The sequence below is a fragment of the Morone saxatilis genome, unplaced genomic scaffold (genome assembly GCF_004916995.1).
Source record: "Morone saxatilis isolate NCDOM2014 unplaced genomic scaffold, NCSU_SB_2.0 Contig19, whole genome shotgun sequence".
NCBI classification, from domain to species: Eukaryota; Metazoa; Chordata; class Actinopteri; family Moronidae; genus Morone; species Morone saxatilis.
Genome location: NW_023339751.1, coordinates 12,848,226 through 12,864,692, shown reverse-complemented (window position 1 = coordinate 12,864,692; position 16,467 = coordinate 12,848,226). Strand labels below are relative to the sequence as shown.

The 16,467-nt window shown below is 39.2% G+C and overlaps 1 protein-coding gene across 2 annotated transcripts in view; it reads left to right on the top strand.

Moving 5' to 3' along the window:
• LOC118329739 (cGMP-dependent protein kinase 1) overlaps positions 1–16,467 on the top strand; it is a 77,119-nt gene that overhangs the window by 22,726 nt on the left and 37,926 nt on the right. For both annotated transcript variants that reach the window (XM_035664010.1, XM_035664008.1), the window contains exon 3: positions 5,496–5,609. In XM_035664010.1, the coding sequence (XP_035519903.1) occupies positions 5,496–5,609 (114 nt within the window). The remainder of the gene's footprint in view (positions 1–5,495; positions 5,610–16,467) is intronic.

Genomic DNA, 16,467 nt, shown 5'->3' with positions numbered 1-16,467 from the left:
ATAAACTGATCATATTTATCATATATATTAATTGTATTACGATTGCTAACCAGTCTTTACCTGAGGCTACAACATGCTCTATTTAGCTACATGAGGATGTGATTAAAGTAGGTGTGTAGAAGCTGCCTGTACCTCATGATACAGGAGGTTGTTAGTCGGATTGGATGTAGCTGTTAGCCGTGACGGTAGAGTTGCTCCCTGCTGCTGCCCATTCACAATACAGCACACCAACATCGGCAGGTGGCAGGTGCAGAAAATATCTTTACATTTGCATTCTGCAAAGACAAAGAGAACTCATCTTTCAATCAAACTCCATTGTGGGCTCCATTGAGCACCATTCTCATCATCCTGCTGCTTGTATTATTTCAGCCCGCAGTGATACAAACAGGGATTCTCTGAAACAACAACACTGCTGGGGTGCTGTGAGCTTAATACAAGTCTTATTCCCTTTCTGAGGCTTCCTCCCTGATTATTAACAGTGCTCTTACTCTCTTTCTCTCTGCCTTTCTCTTTGGGTTTGTTCTTGCTGTTGGCTTCAGCCCTTTATCTCTATTTTCTTAAGCTCTCTTTATTTTGTTCTTAACTGGGGGAAAAATAATGCGTGACTTATGCTTGAATGCTGCTCCAGAATGAGTAGTCCTCATTACTGAACATGGTCACAGTCCTGTGATCGGGAGGAATTACCTTTTTTTTTTTTTTTTTACATTTTTGATTAATTTAATGAGCCTGAAACCCAAACATCTAGCCTGCTGAATATCTTTTCGCTGAATGTGAAGTAGAGTGCCGCATTCATCTTGAGATCTATTTACTTAATTGTTCATTTTCTGATGTCTTCTCACCGTGTTGATTCATGTTTCATTCAACAGGCCAGCTGGGAATATTTGTTCTGCTGACAGTGTTTGGGTTTCTTGAGAGGTCACATTGTGTTCTTTAAAAAACAAGGTGAAAACAAAAATTACTGCTCTGAGCTATCATTTCAGGCCTACTTCAATAAAACCTTTGAGTGAACCGCAATTTACGAGATCTCTCAAACCACATCTTTTTTGTTAAGAAATAAAGAGCAGATGGTGATTTTTCAACCCTGGAATTTTCTGAACCCATTTCAGTCCCTGTTGAATAGATCCCACGCTCAGTCTTGTTTCTCCCATGGCTTTTCCTCCACAAAAGCCTTCAAACTGTCTGAAACAATGTGACTGCTTTTCTCACAGACATTATCATTGCTGACCTGAAGTCAGAATTGCCAACTTGAGCATTGTACGACCTAAAACCCTCTATGGTGACAATACGATTTTTTGGCCGGTGGGAGCAGGATCAAACAATGTTCTGCTTGATCTAGTTCCAGTGTTCCTCCATGGTTCTAATGGATTGGGATAGGATTGGGTAATGTGACCCCTGAGCAGTGGCGGAAGAACAAGGCCAATCAGGATTTGATGGCGGTTGTATGTTATCCTCTTGGGGATTTGAACTCCCCCACATCCTGTTTCTTGATGTCCGCTTTGTGCTGCTTGAAAAAAAAAAGACAAACTGTCAATGGAAGAAAAGGAGGAATTAAACAGTATCCTGTGCCTGAAATTTGAAACTCAGCTTTATTTATAGATGCAGCCTAATGGCCTCAGTGTGAAAAACTCCACGTGGAAGTTACCAGATGTCCTTTTCTCCTAATTTATTTTGGGGGTAATAGAGGACCTTGTGTCCCACGCTGCTTACAAAGCCACAACTTAGTAGACATCTTTAATCTAATGGTGTTAATTGTAGCCAGAAAAGACAGCTATCTTAATAGAATAAAAGAAGCTGTTCAATAGCACAGGGAGGCTGGTTCAGGACATTATTTATGCACACCGTTGTTAATGTCTTCTTGGGTTTGGATGAAGAACATTTCATGTTGCTTTTTATCTGTAACGTGTTCAGATAAAGCCACCACAAAAGACAGCAGCTTTTTGATTTGGAACGCAGCCAGAATCACATCTGATCTTGAGCCAGAGGGAAGTCTGCTCCGAGGTCTGTCTTGATGCCCTGCTATGTGGAGCGTGCCACTGTGTGCATTCAAATGGCAAGCCATTAACACAGCTACATCGCCTCAGGTGAAGAGGACACGCTGTGAGAAAGAAAAAGAGAAAACACATTTAACATTATACATCTGGTATTTTATGCATTTTTAATTTTTCAGTTCTTCCTCTTAATTTGCCTTTAAACAAGACAGTATAGCAGTTGTTCCATGCTTCAGTGAGATCTAAATATAGTCTCCTTTGATCAGATCGACAGCCCAGTGAGAGAGCGTGTATTTGCCTGTTGTGTTGTTATTTTAATAAAATTTGAATAGCACTTGCATACCAGAGGTGAATTTCAAGTGAATTTGAAGCTACTGTAATAAAGAAGCATGATAAAGCAGGTTTTTATTAAGAGACAAAAAGGGGAAATGAGCTGGACCATGTGTTGGGGTGTGTGAATGGATTCTTGTCAACTTCTGAATAACAAGTTTCCTTGAAAAAAAAACATTTGTGCAATTCCAATAATTGCATAATTGGATTACTTAATTTCCAAGCAATTCTGTCACAGCCTGCAGTCAGTGAGTTGTCCAAAACAAGCACCGTGTATTGACTACTCACTGTGTCAGGAATTGATTACATGGCTACCCACAGGAAATTATTAGCTTTGTCCATAGTGAAGTGTAAAGGTTTTGCTACCTGATGTGTGTTTGTCTTTGTCCCTACATGAACCCATCCACAAGACACTGCGGTTATTAAACCACAGACACTGGATTACACTTAATGAAGTTCTGTGTCATATGTCCTTTCAAATAAGGCAGTAATAATCTGCTGTGATACAGACACATATTGCATCTGTCTCTATCTATACATCACTGCAGTGACATTCTTCCTCCTCAAACTTCTACTACGATGCTGCTCTTTTGATGATGGATCAAAGCCTCCCAACAAGAAGTATTGTCACATGGCAAGGTTCAACAGACACTTCAAATAAGGTGCACAATTGATGATAGACAGTTCCCCCCTTCACTTAGCGATCAACATGAACCCTTTCTACACCCGATTAGATAAAGGCAACAAACACACACAGTGGTCTTTTCTTACAATTTCTGAACTGGAAAACAAGCTGTTGTGAAATGATTGGCAGCCATTCATCATCCATCCAGGTTTAATAGTTCATAATTAGGGCTCAGGAGATTTAAGAGATCATCTCAACACCCCTCGCAGTTAGCTGATTAATCTGGCACATATTTGTTGGGATCAATCGATTCTCAATGGCCGTTCTCCAGACTTAAATCTTGCAGTGAATTGAGGTTGCTAATTATGGTCTTTATAGACTTTTCAAGGCTACACTGACACTACGAAGAATATTTCAGGTATACACAGTTCATGAAACATTTTACAGTTGTAAACAAGCATCAGGGGTTCCCTTCTTTTGTTCGTGGGAGAAATCCTTACGGTGCACAGGAAGTTGTCAATTTTATTCTTGTTAAAGCGGGAAACATCAGCTTGTTTACTACTAACTAACTACTTTAGTACATATTTTTTCTATTTTCACTGAGAACCAAATTCAAAAGCATAGTTACTGTCTTTATCAGATTCAAAAAGTGAGCAGTCCTATTATGTACCATTGTAACTAAACTGAAAGAAGCATTTGAGTGAGAGATTAGAAAGACTGATTTACTGTGTGTTTTTCAATCAATCCAAGAAAGCTCTAATAAGTATTTAAGATGATAATGATGAATGCTGCACACGGACTGCATTGTTAAAATCTGAATGCAGCTCTGTAATAGTGAGTTGTCTCAGTTTGTTTTTTGATCTCCAGCAGTTTTTCCAAGAGTAGATTCTTACAGGAAGCAAAAAAGTCTGTTTAACAGGGGCAGTGAAAACAGCAGGGAAGAAGACAGTAAGAAGATTTTCTCTGCAAGTAGAGTTTCATGCTGAGTGTTGATGGATAATGTATTGTTCACCATGTAGGGAATTGTTCCAATAAGGTGGGAAAAACTACAATGTGGAGAAAAGAATTAGTCCTGAAACATGGTGTGTTTTTTAGAGGCGTTTTGTCAAAGGGGTTCACAGCCCTCTCTAACAAGATAACGTGTCAAACTGTTTCCTCTGTGGATGACTCGCCTGGGCTTATCATCTTTCCATATTTCATCAGTAGCCTAGAGCCGACTTTAACTGTTTTCTTTGGGTTTTTGCTCTCTGTGAATGAGAATTATGGTCCCGTAAGAATGCTGAGTTTCCAGGAAAGCATACATGCTTGATGAGGCTTATCCAAACACAGGGGCAAAGTGCCTCTTACAGTGTTGAAAAAGAAAAACATAGATTTACTTTAAAATGGGATTATGCTGCATGTAAGCAGAGAACCAGAGAACAAAGTATACAATGGTGTTCATCAGAAATGGGTGCATACAAAGTAACGTACGCACTAGAAAGCAGTGTCACGTTTAGCAAAATACAGTGGAAAGAAATGGTAGAAGAAATCAGGAAATGAAAATCAATTTTAACCTGCTGACAGTGTAAACAAACCTCTACAGAACATCTGTGAAACAAACATGAAAGAATTTGGAGTCATCAACATAAATGGGCAGTACAATGACAAGAAAGGGAGTGATATTACAGTGTGTTGAAGAGGAATTTAGATTCCTCTGCTCTGCTAGAAGATCACTTGTGGCAGTACTATGGCCAACCAGCTTGCTTGATCAGCAGGTCAGGACTATGTGTATCTCTGCACCAGCTTTAGTGCTTTTTTATCAAGTGGTTTTACTGGCAAATATGGAATTTGTTGCAAAAAAAAGCCTTATAAGTATATATGATTGTTGAAAATAATTTAAAATACAGACAGAACATTGTATAAAAAGTTCCCTAAATATCAGGAAAACTGCTGCATTAATCCAAATCCCTTGTTTTACACAAACTTCCTGCAGTTATTATGTTGGGTTCACTGAATATAATTTGAAATATCCGTAAAATGAGTCAGTTAGTTAGGGGTCTTCAGTTTACTCAATGATAGAAATGGAGTCCCTTAAGGAATAAGGTTGGGAAATACTGCTTTAGAGCATTCTTTGTAAAAGCCTCAGTCCTGATAAAATACACTTATTTTCACATACAGTGTATTGATTTACCAGTCCTTATCATCAGTCATACTATACTGTGTGAGTTATAGAGTGTTAAGCTTTAAGTAGATTTCTCAAAGGTTGCTGCTGCTGGGGCACGCACCCTCCTTGGTAGGTGGCCAGTAGCCCTTAGAAACACCACACTGCAAAATAATCTTACTTTTTTCCAGTTCAGTGAGTCAAGAGCACTCTGGCTGGGTGCCCCCCCAAAATGAAGCAAAAGCCCTCAGACACCTATCATCCACTCCATTTCATCACTGAAACTTTGTTTGCTGCACATATTGAATGCTGAAGAGGACTCCCGCACTTGGGTAATCAGGCAGGAAAATAAATGTGCAATTTGAATAGAGTTATATCTAATGGCGTACCTGTATTTCTGTGCATGTTTCAGATGGAAAGGTGGAGGTGACGAAGGAGAGCCTGAAGCTCTGCACCATGGGGCCGGGAAAGGTGTTTGGAGAGCTGGCTATTCTCTACAACTGCACCAGGACAGCCACTGTCAAGAGTGAGTCTCCACAGACACCTGGAAAAACATCCAAAGTGCTCACATGAGTCTGTGCTAAATGTACACTGGAAATGTGTGTCACATTCACACACACAAACACCCACACACACACATTAAAATCTGTTCCCTTGGTGTGGAGCATTAGGGGTCTTTCTGTCTGTAACATATCAGTTCTACGTCGACACAGAGACAGCGATCGCACTGCGTTACTGCATGAATGGGGAACACAGCGGTCATGATGAAACACTACCCATCACTGCTCTCTGTTTTCACAACACTCCAGTTAAGTGTTTTGCGAGACCCCCAGTGAGCTGAATGTCAAGGTTTACTGCCTCTTCTCTTTCATGTGTCAAAAGCTCCAGCAATGAAGGATGCACAGTGGGTGAGTAGGTGGTCTATCAGACTGGCGATTTGAATTGTCAGCCTAATAGAGTAAGGAGAGGAAACTGAGAAAGGACAGATGGTGTACTACGCACATTTGACACCTAGTGTGTTGTAAGAGAGTGTGTCAGGCTGAGAAATGAGTGTTTATGTGAAGAAGGAAATCGGAAATAGCTGGAAATGTGTCTTTGGACAGAATAATAAATAGACAAAAGGTGAGATGAGATAAGGTCTGGTGGGTGAAGGTGTTTCTGTGTATGTAAATGCAGTTCAAATTAAAATAAATGAATGTAGGTCAGTGTCTGAGTGAGTGCTCCAGTTGATACTAAAGAACATACTTGGTCTTAACTCACTATAACCACTATTGACCTGGCAAAATAAGTCCACACACTGCGAGCAGGCTGATTTTTCTCTGCTCACGATGAAGATCTATGTGTGATCCAGGTATGAATGAATGCATGAAGGGCACGAAGGCGGTCCCTCGGGGCCGCGGGCAAGGGCGAGGAGGCCTGAGTTGAGAGAGTGGAGGAAACAGTGTTGATGATAATGGCAGCGAGGTTGCACGCACCTCGCTGGCCCCTTTCATGTCCCATGATCCCCTACCACTGACCAGCCAACCTGACGGAACTCCCAGCTCCTGTTACTATGGCAACAGGTGCCCACAGGGAGATGAGGCAACTCTTATGGGATAAAATATTCCCTTTACCACAGGCGACAGAGTGTCTGTCTTCTTCTTTTGTATATTCTTTCCACTTAAGACCACCGGACTGTACTTCCTGTCACAGTCTTTTGAAGTGTACGTCAGTGCTTTGCTGCTTAATAAAACCTCTGCATGGAACAAGTGATGTAATTGTCTACATTGGAAGAAGTGTGTTTACAGCCTAACAGGGTCACTGGCACAGGGTGGATGTCTTTGGTTTAATGCCTCTACACAGGAATGTACAGAGGAATTCAAGTGCCAGATAGGATACTTGAGCCTCCACTGGAAATCATGAATCTACCTGATGAGTGCTCGTGAGAGTTCAGCTTCCAATCAGCCAATTAAATTTGATCTGTGTGCGGAATCCTGTAGGAGGATATATCCTCTGTGTAATTTCAATTTACTTTGCATGGTCTCCTAAGTCATACGCATAGGAGTAATTATGTCTTGGCAGAATTTAGATGATGAACCTGCTAATGTGGAGGAGCTCATACATAAAAGTGTGTACAATATCTCCCCACAGTCCTTCAACAGCGAAGTTAACTCACAACATAATGACATTATTGCTAATGAGGAGATTATTGGAGTTTGTCACCTGCTGAGAAAATTTAGAAACAATTAAGAGCCATTATGTGCAATGATTTGGAGACAGTACTTTGAACACAAACACGACTAAGACCAATCGAGAACTTAAGGTCACCATAGAGTCTTTAGGTAGCTGACACAATGATGAAATTTCCAGAAATCCTTTGGAACAAATGTTCAAAAATTTGAGACACTCCATTTATGAGTAATAATTAGTTCCAGTGAGAGTAAAATAGGCTTGAAATGTTGTAGTCCAGCTGCTTTTAGTCTTAAAGCACCGTAACATTGATATAATCATTTATCCAATTTACTTTAGATTGAATTTATTTTCAATTAGTGCCAACATTTCCAAAGCGTACAGTCTTAGATTCTTCATTACACCTTTCCTATCGTCCAGGCATCAATTTGTTTCTATTAATTTCAAAACATTATGAAAATCCCAGACTAGATTTCGGTAATTCATCACTGTGAGCACAACAAAGGGATAACACGACTCTGAAGCAGACATAATGTTCACTAAGATTGATTAGCAATCACACACTTCATTTTCAGTTTTCTGCTACTTGTTTTTCAAACCACATTGGTATGAAAAGGAAAACAACCTGGAAAGAAGTAAAAACACACTTTGGAAAATGGCTGGCTGCCATGGTAAGAGCACTGTCTATAATTTATAGTAACTTGTCTAAAATATGCAAAATCGTTCATGTAATCGGTTACAACAACAATATACAAACAGAAGGCCCAGTAAAACAAAGAAATAATACACCATATCAACAATGCAGGATTAATTTCTGAACTACGTATTGGCCTATTTTAGACGCGAAGTTTTGATTGACAAAATGTGCAAGCATTCATCCAGTTACACAATTTTATGCAGATCTATTACAGGGATGAGACAAAATTGCAAGCTCTCCCAAATAATACGCGGATTGGTTGAATTTGTATTATTTCTTGCATTTCTATGATTGCAAATTCCTGGAAGGACTGAAAAGGATTCAACATTAATCCTGCCTTTTCAGCTTTCTGTGTGAGCGCTTGCTTGCACTCTCCCAAGAGAAATGAATCCTGTACAGTAAGTTTGCCCTGACTTCGAGTAGCACTTACTCCCAGGCTGTGTAGTGCCCCCAACAAGCTCCTCCAATCAATATGTTAGGTTTGGTTGCAGGATACAGACACTTAAGTGTAGAGTTATGTTCACATTTGGTGTTTGGCTCTGCCAGTCTTGGCAAGTGAGGTAGGATTTTACATGCAGTCTGGGAGAAAAATGTTGCCTGAGACGCAGTTTACAAAAAAGTCCCCTTGCCATCAAATCTATATCACATAATTTTTTGCATGACAACAATCAGCAAGATGCTGGCCAACGAGAGGAAGAATAAAAGGGTGGGAGTGAGACAAAAGAGAGAGGTGATAAATGAAGGACAGCAGTGACAGCAAAATGAGGGAGCCACCTCAAGGGAAGCAAGATAAAATTGGTATTTTTTTGTCTGCAGACAGAGAGACAAGAGAGAGCGACAGTGGGCTTCTGCTCAAAAATATTGTTTTGTAGCATAAAAATGTCACTGTTTTATAAGGAGTTAGACCAGGCATCATAACAGGTTGCAATTCAGCATGGTGTGATGTAAAGCTGTGCAGCTGTTAACAGTGTTAAGCATCATTGTGCCACATGACAAAAGCAGGAAAGTGATCATTTAAAACAATATTACTGACTCAGCCTGTTTCTTAAAAAAATGCCAACTTAAGTAAGCAATGGAATCCAAGCACGTAGTCGCAAACTTCAAAATCATTTAAAGGGTTTCTTGATTGTGGATCTGCAACCACCTTATTATTTTAATTAGTCATTAATCTGTCAGTTATTTTTGCAATCAATTATTGGGTATATAAAATATGAACAACATAAAATGGCTGTTACAATTTACTACCCAAAGATACTCAGTTTCCAACGACATTAAACAGAGAAAAGCAGCAAATTGGAGAAGTTGTGAAAAGGTACTGTATGACATTTTTCCTTGAAACATTAGTTTAAAAGCGATTCATAGATTATAAAAGTATTTGCCAATTAATTTGCAGTTCAGTTCAACAATGAATGCATGAATCATTTCTGCACTACACAATAAAAACGGTCAAAGCACTTTAGGCTCCATAGTTTAATCTAAACTTACTAACAAGCAGTCACTTCTTTTTAAACTTAGTTGCTCTACATGTTAACCAATCACAAAAAGATGTTTGTAATCCTTAAATATTCTACAATGGAAATATAGATTTTTGACATCAGTTAATTTCAATTTATTAACACATTTTTTAATCACATCATGCTCTTTCTGGAAAAGGTCAAGAATGACCTTTCATGTTCAAATAGACCTTTTCCTTATTAGCAAATCAAATAAAAAAAAATGTAAACGTACTTTTCACTGTCGGGAACCCTGACATTGTTTTGGACCAGTCCTCTCTTCGAGACTGAGGTCACTGCCAGTCACTACTAACATAATCAGTGAGACTGATTATCTGTGTGCTCCATCTTAATGATAGTGGTGGAAAAAGCAGTCTCAGACGTCATTGCGGAGACTCAGCTGCGCTCTCAGGTGGGATCATATCTAATTCACATGAATGGTTTAATATTTTAGATTATAAAACTTTGAGAATAATAGCAATGTCATAATTTATTTTGGGAAGTACTGGGCTGCGTTGGAACATTGAAAGGGAGATCCAGACGAGGTGGAGGGGGATTTGCCAGCAGCATGCACACATGCATGCACAAACACACACGTATTTCCCTCTTTTTGTCAGTCTCTGTCACTCACTGTCTCTCACACATGTATAGTGCAGTCAGGTTTGCATTTGTTTTCATGATGATCAATGTCCATGGATTGGCCATTTTTCGTACACTGACACACCTTCCCTTTCACGCTCCCATGCACATTGTAGAATTAGGTTTTAGCTGTTTAAAGGAGCATGGGTCCGCAGGTATTGGGAAAAACAAGCAAAGAAAATGGTAGTATTAAATTGACTGGAAACTAAATGGCGGAGAATTAGAGCTGTAGCATAGCAAACGTGTTTTGCCCACCAAACAAGTCAAAGAGGAAACAATCAGACTGACTCGTGCTAGTCAGAGCGAGCTTAATTTGTAAATTGTCATCACTGTCAGCCTGTAGGTTACTCCATGAATTGAGTGATGGCAATAACCTATTATTTGTTTTAGTTGTTTAGTTTTTTCAATATAGTAAGCATGCTGTCACTGGAATGATTGCATACGATACAAGAATGTTCACGTCACCATATCAGGTCTTTTTGTTTTGTCCTTTACTATATTTTGACATTGTACTGCTGTAGTTCCCACCCGGGTATGTATAATCCAGTGGGTACCTCTGCAGTATCTCAGCTAATTTGCAATTATGATTTACCCTAAAAACAGAAAATGTAGACCTAAATAGGGTTACAAATATGCGTGATGCTGACATTTAGTGTACTTATCCACAATAGCGAATTAATTAACAGCTATGATACAGTGTCTTGGTTGTGACACCATGAAAAACACATGGTGTCATTGAAAATTCCTAAAAACTAGTAACCTTGTGTGCAGATGATCCAGTGTATGCCACTCCAAAGAAAAGATTTCCTTTTTAGCCCACCAGCTTTAAAATAATTTTCAAAAGAACAAGAAGATGAGTGACTGGTGGTGTCTATGTCTAATGCATAAATGTATTAGATGCATATTGATGCCAACCAGTCTATACATAAACATTATATACTGCACGTCAGATATTTATCTGAAATTGGCATTTCCTTTTTCCTAATGATTCTCATTATATGACATTTATACTCGCTCATATAATGAGTTGAGATAAAAATGAAAACACAAGTGTTAATTAATATGATGGAAGATTTTAATTTCCTCCGGATGGAAGCCATTCAAGCCATGACTGAGTCTGTCCTTTAAGATTAAGGGCTCTATTTTCACGAGGGTGCACGTTGGGTAATGGGGTAGTCGCACCATGCGCCGTTGACTCATGAATATAGGCAGCCTTACTGCCAGAAGTTTAAGGCCTGTTTATTTGTCCTTGTGACTGTTGTTATTCCATGACATAGGGGTAAATTTCCCCTCAAACCTAGACAGAACACACATGCATAAATACTTTCTCATGTACACACACTAGCTTGTGTTTTGACATGTACAGTTTCACAGATGAAACATTGCAGCTAGCAGAGGCCCAATTCCTGGGCATTAGTATTCATACACACACACATCTGAATTACTAAAAACAGCTCTTCATATCATGGTATCACAGAAAGAAAATTAAGCCACAGCAGCAGCATTGTTCTGGACTTCTGAGGATGGCTCTTGTAACAGAGTGATAGCTCAGCTGTATGAAAACACTTCCTTCCGCTGGGAGTGAGCAAATGGTCGTCTTTCTAATCAGTCTGAGAGAGGAAAATGTGCATGTGAGTGTGTGTGAATGTGTGAGTGTGTGTGCAGTAGACTACATCTGCTCAATCTCAGGAATCACCTTGTCCACAGTGAGTGAATCTTGTTTTGGCAGAATGAGATAAGTTACAGGTTCGACTCCATGGAGAACCAGGCACCAAGTTAAACATTATGATCAGTGTGGAAGGCAGAGGATGGTTGCTCTCCCTTTCTTGTGTTAGGGTACTATATAAAAGATAATAAAACATGTTGCTTGTAAGACTGTCAGTGTGCCCTCTAAGGCTCTTACTGTCTAACTCTTGGGTCCACTTTGTGTGTGTATACATCTCTGATCTCTTCCATAATTATTAATCTCATGTCTATGACCTATCTGCTTCATCTCTGCATCAAAAAGAAATGCAGACTACCTACAAAACATTCCTGCTGCATTTTAACATTTTTCACACATGAACTGGGAGTTCACCTCTAGCCTCTCTTTGACCCTGCAGTGTGATTCCATCCGTACCTTGTCTTGGCCTCCAATTACTCGTGGGTAGTGCTCCTGTGCTGCATCTGGTGCAGAATACCAAGCACCAGCTATCTGCCCTGTGAGCAGAGAAAAAAACAAAAATTTTAAACAATTTGTTTTCAGTGTGATTCAAATCAAAGGGTGCAGGATGTAAAAGCACCCTCCCAACAAAAGCCATTACTTCTGTGTTTTTCAGAACCAGAGTGAGTACTTTCAATTTGCACTTTGAATATGGCAATTTCCTTTAAATTACAGAACATAACGTAGAAATATGTCAGAGTGAGTGTTAGCTCTGTCTTCCATTAATTCAGATAATTAGCAACCATTAGCAGCTACATTAGCTACATTTTGCATCAAAGCAAATAGCATTATCTTGCTGATGATATAATGCAAGCATAATCATTAATTTACAAAAACACTTAGTAGCAGTTAGGTCCTCTTTTGCTGTTGTTCCTGAAAAACATTTAGAAGCTGGATATAGTGGGTATACCGTACTCTGTTAGTCAGTTGGACAGGTTTTCTAGAAGAATGAACCATAAATGCAGCAAGGAGATGTTTTGGTATAGCAGGCAGCCATGGTTTCAGCCTCATTCTAGCTACTTGTATTTCCAGCTAGCCAACTAAGTTGTTCAGTGGTGCCAGCTCAAAGATAAAGATAAAGAAGATGAAGATAAATCCGTGACAGTACAGGCACAGAACAGTACGTATTCTGAAGTGAAAGAGGAGCTGCATTTGTTGAAGTGGGTACGTATTTTTGAGGAGTATATAATATATACTGTACGTGGATAATTAAATCCACTGCATTTTTTAAAAGAAACAACAAATTATATTCATTGTTGTGAACCAAAGGTGGTTGTGTGTGGACCTGAGCACCGTCATTAGGCAGGCCCAGGCTCTGAAGCATTGGAGATAAGGGCTCTTAAGATCGGGAAAGCTTGTGAGTGCGCTCTTAACAAGGAACACTGAGCAGCAATCTACTGTTCTGCTGTCTTTTGCTATCTTAGGCTACTCATTAAAATTGGAGGTGTAACCAAGAGCAGGGAAATGCCAGACTGACCAGGTAGTTGTTTGTATACAAATGCATCAAAATATAAACATGCAAAAAGGAGACAAACGGCAAATTGACTGATTGTTTATGTAAGCATACCACCTCCAAATTTAGACAGGCAATTAGACAAGCAGAGAAAAAGATAATATCTGAAATTGCAGCAACAGAAATTACCAATGATTAAATTCATTATCACTCGTAAATTGATGTCTCATTTGCTGTGACTGACATGTCCATAGAAATGTCTAAATATTTTGTTGTAAAAGTTAATGCACCACCATTCCCTTTATATCACCTCATGCTGATGTTTGCAGATGTTCAGGAGAACTACATTCCCATGGAAAAAAAGGATTTCACTGGATACTGGAAGAAAATGTAGACAGGGATAGAGAGAAGAAGACAGAATGGCTTTGGTAGATATTATTCCAGTGGGACAGAGTCGGGGAAAGATCTTCTCTGTTTCCATGGCTGCCATGGAAACACTGTTGCCAGAGTGCAGCAAGAAATGTGGTGGTGAAATGGTGATTGGGGCAGGGTAGCCCCCACCCAACTGTTAGATGTCACTGTTTTGTGTTGGTCACTGTTTTTGTCTAATGTCTTTGTTTATAACTTGACAGTGTGGCTTATTTAAGTTGGATAAAGGCATCTGAATTTTTGCTTTTGATTGTCCCTGTCTGTGAGTGTGTGTGTGTGTATGTGTGTGGATTGAGGGCCCCTGCTGATGTTGTTGTCCTGATTCTCAGTTGGAGCGCAGGTGTGAGCCCGGAGCTAGAGGCCCTTCTGGGGCTCTAGACGGCTTGAAAGGTTAAAACACCCAGAGAGAGGCAACCTCAGACAGCAACAATATACAGTCAGTCAGTAAGGAAACAGCCCCGCAGGTGTAGCTTTAAACAACTGCTATTCTTTGACACAGTTTATGCTAATAGTCTCACGTGACAACATGGACAGGCTAATATTATGAACATTAATTTTGCGCTAGGGGGAATGTCAGGTAACCAAGCATTATGCAGGGGACATTTGCAATGCTTGCGTTTTTGGATAATACTGGGACACATTTGCATTATAAAAAAGAAAATTTGCTGGTGAAGCAGGTAGTCAGTATCAGTGGGGGAAAATGGTTCCACAAAATAGCAGCTACTTCTCTTAGCAATACTTTCAATCAGGTGCTACTTGTCTGGAACCCCATTTACATTCATGCTGGATTCAGACTACACAGTATCAGCTTAAAAATAGGCCTACCCGACAGATGTAGGGCGTTGGGAATGAATATGGGCCTTTTTGGGCTAATTAATTATTTTATTCTGCGTTACTTTGTCTCGCCAAAAAGACTACCGTGTTGTTGACCAAGAGAGGCATAAATGGCTCTACTACCCACAGCTGTTAATATGGCAAAGCGAAAAAGGAATGATATAGCTTACAACATGTAGTCTGTCACGTTTGACGTTGACTTAAAAAGCTAAATGTAAATGCATCCAAGAAGAATTTAAGATAGATTGAAATTTGCTCGCTTAATCCACCTCCCAAGAGGTCTAGTCTATGTTCAAAGCGTAAATGCATCTGGATCGGGATACAAAACACTTGAAATCAAAACGTGTAAATGGGGTCTCAGATACTGATAGTGATCACTGGAAGATGTTACTTTAGAAAACATGAAAGCTTATCCTCCAAAGAACAAACTGGAGCATGTATGATTTTATGAATTTGTTGGTACATCTATGGAAAAGGAAGCGAGCAGCTTCACACACAGTGTAGAAAATGTAGCCTTGAGAATCAAAGTCAATGAGCGTGGAACAAAATGATTGTTAGAGATGTAAATTTGGACGGTAGTTTGATTTTCCTAGTGCAAACATCAGATAGGTTTGTTCCAGCAGTGTAGGGCGTACATCATGTAGCCATGTGTATCCAAATTGCACGACTCACTAATGTTGAGCCAATCTGATTATCCAAAAAATACTTTACTTAAGCTTAAGCATACAGTATGTAATTTCTGTTGCTAGGGTGGTCTCTCACATTAAAAGAAGCTTGATGACAATCTGCTAATCTCTAATCTCCCATTATCCCACGCTGTGGGTAGAGTGGGATAATCGGAATTGTCAAAGGAACATGTTTACTTACATCTGTAGCAAAATTGGTAGACCAGGACATCTCTGTAGAACTACAGTAGTTCATTATAATGCTGTTTGTCACTTTTGACCAAAATTTGCATATTGCACTTGGCCATACTGGAATTTTGATAATATCGTGATTAATTTTGCAGCACTACTGTCAGCATGATTGACTTGTATGGGTTCACTTACAGGACAACCTGGTTTGATCAGTTTCTGCCCAATTTCTTCCCTATAGATCTCCCATTTCATTGGTAATTTAGCCAACAATTGTGTGCCAACTGACTGTATTTACCTGCTGGTTATAAGAAAAAGAAGAAAATACTTTTTTTTTTTTTTTACACAATTGATTTCCTCAAATCAGTATATGAAACATAAACATCCATCTGTTATTAAAAAATTCTGGTTCTGATAAAAAAAAAAGAAATAATGTGTAAAACAAGAAAACTTCAAAATGCTCAAGAGGTTCACAAACTTTCAAACAGCACTGTATATATAAATCAGTTTAATTTGTATGGGATGTTAATATTAGCAGTGGTTATGCTTGCATTAGCAGCTTATTCTTGCAATCTAAACAAGTCTGTCTTGTCAATTCTGTTCTGAGGCAGTGAAGAGGCTCTGATGTTTGAACCATAGAAATACAATTAACGTTACTGACTAGTAAGCAATGAAATTTCTATATTTTTTGGCCTTCACCCTCCCAGAACCAGGCTTAATTTCATGCCCTATGAGAAGTGGATTATGGTGAATAACCTGTCAATAAACGTATCATTTATACACCATAATTATTCTGCCCTGCCTCATTATAGTAGGTGCTTAGCTTTGCCTCAAGCTCAACACACCTCAAAAGGTTTAAAACAGTGGATGGTCAGCAACTATGAAAAGAGTATTTGATAAAAGATATGATAAGATGTGAGAAGATGCGATAAGATAAGATGTTCCTTTATTGATCTCTCTCTGTATATATATATATCTACACTGATTAGCCATAACATTATGTCAACCACTGACAGGTGAAGTGAATAACACTGATTATCTGGTTACCATAGCACATGTCAGTGGGTGGGATATATTAGGCAGGAAGTGAACATTTTGTCCTCAAAGTTGATGT